This window comes from Pterocles gutturalis, unplaced genomic scaffold (assembly GCF_000699245.1).
Source record: "Pterocles gutturalis isolate BGI_N339 unplaced genomic scaffold, ASM69924v1 scaffold44500, whole genome shotgun sequence".
Lineage (NCBI taxonomy): Eukaryota > Metazoa > Chordata > Aves > Pterocliformes > Pteroclidae > Pterocles > Pterocles gutturalis.
In genome coordinates this window covers 1-9,939 of record NW_010139845.1, presented here as the reverse complement: position 1 = coordinate 9,939, position 9,939 = coordinate 1, and the positions used below count along the sequence as shown (strand labels likewise).

Here is a 9,939-nt window from a genome sequence, read left to right as displayed (position 1 = left end):
ACTAGTTCAGAGGACCCTGTGAAGACCAGTTAGTCTGTACAGTACTCTTGACATGCTCTCTGCTTATCTCCTGGTATTAGGGGCAGAGTTGGCATTTGGATCCTGTTGAACTCAAGAAGTAAGCCTGCCAATAGGACGAGCATCGCCCAGCTTTTGATTTGCCCTACTCTGCCTTCTTAGCAGGGGTGCATGCCTTCACAACAGCTGGAGCCACTGTCAGGCAGCACGTACCAAACTGGCTATAGACTGATGGGTGGCAGCAGGGATGTGGCAAGCTTCCAGGTAGCAATGACCTCAGTACCTCCAAAAACACAGGGAGCTTTCGTATCAAGGGGCTGCTGCTTGTGTGGAGATTGTGCTGCTCTCAGGTAAGCGCTGCCTGCAGTTTTTCAGCTGCAGTGAGTTGTCCCGGGCCACCAGCACAATTTTTGCAGCATTCTTGATTCAGTTCTATTCCCTAGTATGGGAAATCAGTCTGAATGGGTAGGACTAGATAGCTGCTTACCGCTAAACCCTTCTGTCCTACTCCTTCTATTGGCACAGCTTCAGCTGCAGCTGCCAAGACTGCTGGGCAGAACAGCTGACTGCTAAAACAAAAGCCGCACAGCAGCAAGGCCTCATCAATCCCCCCCAGCCTTTGCATATTAACAACTGTCAGTATCATGGGGTTGAACACTGTTTCTTTTATGCTGTTGACAACAGCTTGAAGTGGTACTGCCTTGCCAAAATGATCAATCAGAGGGTGACGAGAGACTAGTCAAGATTAAAATCTGTGAGTTCCAGTTGCTTTCAGCTGACTGCTGCTTCCCTCTCATCATGCCCTGTGAGAAAAGTCTCAGCAGCAGCAAGACAAAACGTGCTAGAATATCTTCCCAGGTGCTGAGTGCTTTGTCTTTAAAATACAAAGGAATAATCTCAAGCATATGTTTGTAACTGCTCTGGTTTGCACAAAGAAGCATCTGGCTGCGTGCAACAGAGCTTCCACGAAATGCCTATTCTGCAGCTGTTGCTGTGGAAAATGACACGCTGCCTGTGTCAAGTCTGTAGGGAACAAATATGTAATTCTAGCTATTGCACAGTATCGTTTGCAGGAATTGGTCTGTCTGTTGCTTTTTGTATCCGTTTGCAATGGAGAGAAAAGCGGAATCAAGACCATGCAGTGACAGGAATTAATAGCTGAACTAAGAATTGGGAAACTTGATAGTGGTGCGGGAACGATATGTGGAAGCTTTGCCAGGGAGATGATGGTCATCACGTACTAGTCTGACTGCCAGAAGGCTCCTATGTTGGCTTGCTACCTGGGTCCTCCTTCGCTCAAATTGGCTCATGCCACTTGGATAATGACACTACCCAATTCTGCGCAGAACTGTTGCTATTTTAACATTGGGCTGACGTACTGACACCAGGCTGAGTGTTGCTGGTAGCTTGGAGCAGTGTCCCTGCCAGCTGCCGCTGAGCTGCCTTACACATCAGGCACACGTGTGCACGTGGAAAAGGAAGGTGGAATCTGGCAGAACGGTGGCCGCAAAAACAACCCGTGCTTGCAAAGAGAGAAGAGTACTGGTGTCGGCAACATGAATCCCATGGTGAGATGACAGATGCAATTGCCTTGGCTGCACAATAGTCTTGACATGGGATCAAGGGAAAGAATGCAACAAAATAAAGCAACCAAATTTACCGCAGAAGGGATTTGAGCAAATTTCTGAACCTATTGGAAGCAGAGGTAATACTATTTTTAATCTGCTTGAAGTGAATTGCTATTCCTAACAGGATTTTCAAATAGCAAATACTTTGAGATTGTTACTCTAGGTGGTGCTACCGAATTAATATAGAATACATGCTCTCTGACTTGCATGGGCCTGCTGCATGCAAGTTGACTGCCAGGTACTATTCTTTGCCACCAACGGTGTCCTTCACTTCAAAATAAAATGCCACCTTCATGTTGTGCATCACGGACTAATCTTTTGTTTTCAGCTCCTTTGATCTCTGAAACAACAGAGAGTAATATTACTTCCTCTATTTCATTCTTTTTATAAAATGCTCTGTACTTCTATTGTATTGGAAGGATTGGATATGCCTGTTTGACATGTGAGAACCCAGTGTACAACCCACACCAAACGCTGTGCATGTATGTTTGAACACTACCATAGCTTTCAGAAGAGCATTTGAAACTAATAAAGTGTAGGGAAGGAGACTTCCACAAGATGTGTGGATTGGCTTTAGAAGCTGAAATCAGAAGATTAACACTTGATTGCTCATAGGTATGTTTCACAGTAGCTTTCCTTCCTTTTCAACAGCATCATTTCTGAAAGAACTGAAGGAAAATTCCTTTTTTCTTTAGTGCTCCTCTAGTAGTATATGTGAGCTCTTCTCTCCTGAATGTTTCTGCTAACAGTAAGAGTGTGCGCATATGCATAGATCAACTACCACAGTCTGTCACGAACCTAAGCGATTGAGTTTGCATGATACTTGCATGGAATGAGGAAAAGCAGAAAAATAGTTACTTCCATGGGGTCAGAATTTCAGTGGTGTTCAGCTGGGAGAGAGCAGGTCCAACAGTGGGGCAAGAAGGATTATGTAGGCGTGCCTCTGGCTGAAAGCACGATGATTGTTCGCATTTGCCAGTACCTGAAATCACTTATTCCAAGGTGGAACTCATACTGTTGTGGCCTCTAGGGTACAAACTATCAATATTCTTGCTTTAGATTCGCCACGCTCTTAGCGTTCTAACACTGTCTGAATAGTTACCAGGGTGGTGCTTAAACTGGAAATGTTAAGACCAAAGCTTTTTTCAGTCATGCTGCAGTTACAGTTAAAGCTGAGCTCTAAGAGGAAAACAGCCTGTTCTGTCTAAAGTGTCCTGCACCTCTGCTGTTTGCTTCCACAGGTGGGATTTTGAAGAAAAGTGCGAAGCTCTTTTTCCGCCGGCGACATCATCAGAAGGATCCCGGAATGAGTCAGTCACACAATGATCTTGTCTACCTGCAGCAGCCCCTGTCAGAGGAAACACGCAAGAAGGGAGGCACACTTTCACGTATTCTAAACAGAAAGCTCCTTTCCAAAAACAAAAGCAAGAACAAACTGAATGGTGCTTCAGCAGAACCATATGTATGAGACAGAACACTCTCTGGTGGGATACTTGCACATCAGTTGATCAGTTGTTTACAGAGCAGTACTAAATACAAATGCAGCTGATGACTTGCATAAAATAATGTTCACTAATACAGTGGTCCAGGAATAAACAGAAAGCTTGTCTTTTTTGTTTATTTTTCCAGAACACTTTTTCTCTGATTATAAAGTTGCTCCTCCAAATACAAGCAGCACTGGTTGTATCATGACAGCTTTTGGAGGACCGTGTGGTTTATCGTAGAAGATGAGGGAGGATGGGGAATGGTGCAGGTGGGGAGGACCTGTGTGTAAAGCACCTAGTTTACATTAAGGGGGAGCTAAGAACTGAAACATCGTACCTGCTATATATGATTGAACCACTATAAAGAGCGAAGATACCACTGTGCTTCCTTACTGCAGCCTGGAATAGTAGCAACACAAGCCTCAACTTTATTTTCTAGTCAGGCTGAAAGGGAAAAGAAAAACCCAGATCCAGTTTGTATTGTAACTTGGAAATGGGTAGGTTTTCAGAAGCAGAACTAAAATGCTGATTGATAGCCTACTGTAATAACTGTAGCCTGCTGTAATAACTGCTCAGTCCATGTAGGTGAAGAGATGCCTTTGATATTAGCCATAAATCAATAAATTATGCAAATACGTATACTAGCATATTGTTTAATATTCTGTGCATAAGTTATGCTTAAAAAAGAGAACTTTTTTCAAAGTCTACTTGAGTCGACTTGCAAACAAAACATTTCCAAATTCTTACATATAGCTTTTCATCCCTGTGTGAGAAGCTGCATTGCTAATGCAAAAACCTGTTTTAGGGGCTCTAATTCTTTCTCCTAAATACTTGTTAGACAAGAATGTTAACCATCGTATCAAATGCAAAGCTAGGAGCAATAAGTGATGAGTAGAGCATATTTAACCCATAATGCTTTTCATTAGGCAGCTTGTTTTACTTGACAAACACTTACAGAGATCTTAGAAAACACAGTTGTGAAGAGAGCTTTTTAATAAATAATAAAACCAATTCCCTTAGTCATCTTTCAGTTTCTAGATCTGCCACTGTTTTCATGTTGTGAGTGGTTGGTTGAGGTTTTTTTACTTTTTTTTCCTTATTAAATATTGCAGCTGGCTCCTTTAAATTTAAAGGAAAAACTGATGAAAGTAAAGGCATAGTTCTTGTTTTGGCTATTAAGAAGTCAGTATTTGACAGGTACCATCTTTCATGCATACCTGTATTTTTCCATGGTATACATTCCTTTTAGGCCCCAGCCTGTTCTGTTTAGCCAAGAAAAACATCCATTCCATCTAAATTACTGACATGAATGGATGATAGATTTGTGCCTGCTTTGCCAACGCTGATGCCCTTCCCTGCCCCCTGCCTTTCCTCCCCTGAAGACATCTAACACTTTGGCAGATGTTGGGCTTTCAACTTAAACCATTCTTCAAAAATAGAAAGTCACTGAAGAACAGAAACACATTTCAAAACTTCTGATGGACTCTCCATTCCTTGGTAAATACTTTTACAAAGAATATAAAAACACTGGGGAGGTTGGGGTTTTTTTACCAACAAAATATTAGAAGAAATGAACTGCCAAAATCCTTTCACTGAGCCTGCTGCTTAAAAATACCTTTTCTGTGTAACCTCGTAAAATCACTGTGGTAGTACGGCAGTCCAGACTATCAAATAGTTGTGCGTTTAAGCATGCTGCGTATTACGAAAACACTTGAAGGCATTTTAATATTCTGTGTTTTGAAAATTGGTTACAAATGAGTCTTCTGAAGCTGTAATGTGCTTGGAAATCCCAGCTCAGTAATACAGGTTTGTCTAGCTTGGGTGTGCTTGAACACTTTTGTTTGTTGTTAACTTAATACAAAGTAGAAGGTAGTTGTCTTCATTTATTCTACATTAGTTCATGATATGAGTATTAAAAAAAACCTGACATTGTTTTCTCTCAACATACACTTTTCCCCTGGGATTTTAATTTACAGAAGTTTTATCATGTACTGTAGAATGGGGTGGAAATAAGACTGAATAACTTGCAGAATACAGGAGTAGGGTTTTCTTGTAGCTTACCCCAAAGAACAGATACACACTGATGTGGTTTTTGGGTTGCTCTTTCTTAAGGTCTTGGTGATTGCCTAAATGCATGTCTTCGTGGTGGGAATGAGAACATGCTACACTGCAAAATGTGTGAAGGTTTGAGTTCACATGTATTGAGAGTGAATGAATTCTTAAGATGAGGAAAGCAAGGCATTTGGGGTAAAAAGAGAATCTTGTTTTTTAATTGTGTTCATTCCACAGGAAAATGAACAGAATTTGGTTTGATGTTTGACCTCCATATCTGGCTGGTGTGTTCCTTGTCTCTCCCTGCTCTTCTACGAGTATTAATGTCCTGTTGTAAAAACAAGCTAAAGTACTAAATGCAAAGGGAGAATTTAGTTGCTCGGTCATGACAACCCTAGAGGCCCATAATATTGAATCCCATTCTCCACTTCTGAGGTTATTAGGTTGATATTGAAGATCAGGAGATCTGAGTATGTACATTTTTCTGGGTACTAGTATTTACGTCAGCATGAGTTGGGTCCTGACAACCAGTGGGAGCTACGCTACAGGTTTGGGTAGGGAGGACTAGATTTGTAAACTGCTATAACTAACACTGCGACATAGCCTGTCAGGTGCTGCATGTTTCATGTGCAGTTGCGTGAACAACGCCGGAGGGAATAATTCTGGTTTTTTATGTTCTGGAGTCTTCATCATTTTAATAACTACACATTTAAGCAGTAGACCAAATTGCTGCATTATATTACACTGAAAACTTATTGTTTTCTGATTTAATTACTTCAGAACAATAGCTTGGAAATAATCTGTGATATCTTTCTTCCTTTTTTGCACCTTTTCTTACACTTTGGTGTTTCTGGATTTTGTACAGCAAAGAAGGCGTGGTATGTATTTTATGAGGACTAAGAGATGAAGGCTTGCTTTTCCTTTCTAAAGAATTTTTCTTCCCATAATTGAACCTTCTTAATCTGAGTTTGTGGATTGTTTATGGCATTTTAGGTTTTCATTTGCCTTGATGCAGACAATCTGCATCCTTACCTAACCAAGATTTGCCTTGGCTTTAGTGTGGATTTTGACTAAGTAGTACAAGAATTAAATTTCTCTGTGTAGAGTAAAGCAATAAAACTACATAATATCCCAAGTGTGAATACAAGTTGGGTAGCTTTCTTAAAGTGACTGAGATCACTTTAAAATACACTTTAAAGAAGAGGGGGTCCTTTATCCCTAGGTCACTGGTATTTCATATCCAATTGACCCCAGGCAGAAATTACAGTCATTTCATTACCAACAATATATGAAACTTGTGAATCTGAGGTGTCAGAAAGGAGAAGGAATGCTGTAGTGGAAAAAAACTTCATATTCACTTAAAAAGCAAAATACTTTTGGGAAACTTCTTCAACTTAATGGACAGGTCATAAACTGTGCAGGCATAAATACTGGGCTTTATTCTTGTGCTTTGTGTTAGATTTTCTTTTTTCCCTGCTCTTTCTTTGGGAGAGAGGTTGGGGCTCCAGGTCATACAGACCTGTAGTTGCTGTCTTGCTCCTGAGGGGACTTGGCTTACAGCGCTGCTTTTTTCGACGTGTTCTATTGCCTGGCAATGATACCAGTTTTGAGGATCAGTGAAATTTTACAGCATTTCCTGGTACTGTATCTCCTTGCTGGTTCTAGGTGGTTTTCAAGTGAAAGTTTTCTGTTGTGTATTTCTTGTAAAGTTTTTGTGTTCTTGATATGCAAAGTATTATAGGATACTATGCAAAGTCGACTATATAAAATGCTACCAAATGTGTATGGGGAAACAAAGAGTCTTGCTCTTGTTTTAACATCTTTGTCAGCTCTGGTAGCTCTAGGTGTTTGTTACAGGGAGCAAGAGCTCTATACAAGGTGGGAGCCGCGTGGCTTTTTCATTTTAGTTTATTGCAGCTTTTGAATGGTAGAGCTGAAGTTTGAGATAAGTGCTTATCCTGGTACAAAATTAGGTATACCGTAGCTCCAGGCTAAGACATTCCCATTGTGAGTGGGAACAGCTGACCTCATACTTTGACCTCCACAGGACCTAAGTGGATTTATTCATGTGTTTAAAGTCAGCATATGCTTCTGTACACTGCTAAGCTACAGCCTTGGTGACAAACATCTCAAGATTAACTATATAACAAGGGTGATTAAGTTAAGGGTGAATAATATGATTTCACTCAGGATATCCAAACTGCTACTATGCAAGCTGCTGGCAAGGTGCAAAAATAACTGGGAAAGGTGGGTCTGAGGTCTTTCCAATACTGTAACTCTGTATTTCCCAATAATGTATTATGCTCTGATATTGCAGGTGGGATAAAACATTTTTTTTAGCATTCAACTGTGATAGTCACTTCTTCTGTGGTGAGTTTTTTTTTCTTTTTTCTGTGTGTACACAAAATTAAGTTGGTGCAACTAAGAAGTCTATGATGTACAGATTTATTATATCACTAAAAAGCCTGAGAAGAGGATTTTTTAAAGAAATAACTACTGCTGTACATACAATAAAAGCTAATTGTCTCTGTGTAGTGTGCTGTCCTACATACCTAGTCAGCCAAGCATAATAGATGGTTTTCCACTCCACTAATTTGACCTGTTGCTTAACACAGTCCATTTACCTGTTTATTCAGGAGCAGAGTTCTCCACCTACCCTGCGCTGTCACTGTGGGTTGCTTCTGATAACCCTGGCCATATGAGGTAGCCCCTTCTTGTTCCTCAAGAAATTGCCTGAAACATGGACTGGGTGGGAATCTAATGGAAGAAGGAATTGTGGAAGTCATTGTGGTTACTTGTTATTTTTTCTCTCAGTTATGTTGTATTATCCTGAAACCATTTGTAATTTGGGGTGGCAAAGGGAGAGGAGTCTTATGGCCTAGATCCTATATAGAAGACACCAGTACTAAAACGAGCAGAGCCTGGCAATAAGGTTCTCTTGTGATTTTTTTATTGAAGAAGTATGTTCTAAATGAATGCTGCCACAAAGCCCTACCAAACTGAGGAAAAAAAACCCCAACACCAAAAATAGGCATTCACATGAAAATAACCATGATAGTGTTTTTATTTCCCTCCTCAAAGTGAGTACTGTACCTTCTTTTGCAAGGAAATTGTATGTGACCTGGGTGTTACTGCCCACATTTCTATGCCTGTTTATTTCATGTTGTTGAAGTACTTAGCTGAAAAATCCTAATAGTCTCCCAATAAACCTGCTTACTTTTCCTTCCTGCTTTCATATTGGGTGAGGTTTTTTCACTTGTGTGATGCCATCTGTGTATGCTGGCAGAAGTGACAGGACCTATCAGAGCTAGAGCAGGTTTATGGATGTGGCACACCAGACTGTTTCCTCCAGTTCATCATTCTTAAACAATGAATGGAAAGGATCTTCATTTTTTTCATCTCTCTGCCCCAGTGAGCCTGGTGTAAGATGCAAGTTCGCAGTCTGATATTAACTCTGCAGAAATGTAGGAATACTGACCAAAAAAAAAAAAAAAAAATTTTGGAGCTGCAGGATCCAGACTCACATGGATTGTAAATCCAGACTGCTTCAGCTAGGAAACATACAGATAGCTATTCTGCATTAGGTAATGCTTATTCTGACAAAGCGAATGCACTGGAAGTAGGATAACCACCCTTGTGCACTGGATGCTGGAGAAACCTAGATGAAGGCCCAAAAACAGCATTGTGAGTGTGAATATGCACTGAGATGTACAGGGAAAATATGTAAAAGCAGACTATACAAAACTAAAGACCAGTTTGCTTAGGTCTTTGAAAAAGCACATGACCTGTATATGCAGTTAGATCCTTGAAAAATTCCCCTTAATACTCCTGTGCTCCCTGAAAACTTCCTGCAGGTTATTTTTAGAGAACAAATGGTTCCCTCTCCTTAAATTAACACTGTTTTGCCAAGAAGCAATATTTGCGAAATTCAAATGGTGCTTTGTTTGAGTTTACAAGAAACTTTTACATTTAACAAGAGAGTCACAATAGTCTCTACACCTTCCTCTTGAAACTGGGTGCTTCTGCAGAAGGGGATGTGGGATGGATAAAGTAAGAAGCAAGAAAGAACCTGGATTAGCCAACTGTTAAAAGCCATAGCTGGAAGAGTGCATCCCCTGGAGAGAGCAGAGCTGGAGCCTGCTTTCCATCATCTTTCAGTCTTCAGGGGTGCTTGTACTGTGAAGACTGCCCAGTCACACCACAGCAACAGGGAGCACTGTGTAAGGCTTGTGGGGGCCTCCATTGCAGGCAACACTTCTTACCAGGGGAAAAAAATGGGGCATCTTGCTTGAATACAAGAAGTGTGAGTAGTTCTTGGCCCTGGGTTCTGCCTGTGAAGAGGTGCTCTTGGCTGCACAGTGCATGCTTAGCTGGGGGAGCGTCGAGCGCTGCAGTAACCTGAACTGAAGGGCTAAACCCCCCTGAGGGTGCAGGGCACTCTTCTTGTTTCCTGGGCACCAGGTCTCAGTGTTAGCCCCTTATCTGAAAAAAATAGGGCTGGGTCCTCGTAACATCGAGGTAACGGGGGGCTGAGATTTTGGAGTGCTGAACTTGTGAGCCTAAACAAGGCTTGGGTAGGGAGGAGACCATCACTCGGGTACTTGTTCAGGGCTTAAGGGAGGAAAAATCACGGGGCCTCCAGCCCGTGTTTCCACGAACCCTTCATGCCTTTTGACAGACTGCTCTTGGGACTCGTGCCTCGCGGCTGACACCGTCCAGGAGGGGAAGGGGAAAACCCAGGTTGTGCCACCTGGGAG

General features: G+C 41.5%; 1 protein-coding gene across 1 annotated transcript in view; it reads left to right on the top strand.

Annotated features, from left to right (window-relative positions):
• Positions 1–3,114, top strand: part of C2CD2 (C2 calcium-dependent domain containing 2) — a gene marked incomplete at its 5' end in the record, with an annotated part of 35,848 nt that extends 32,734 nt beyond the window's left edge. Inside the window, one exon of the mRNA XM_010083456.1 lies at positions 2,888–3,114. Within this exon, the coding sequence (XP_010081758.1) occupies positions 2,888–3,114 (227 nt within the window). The remainder of the gene's footprint in view (positions 1–2,887) is intronic.
• Positions 3,115–9,939: the final 6,825 nt, after the last annotated feature.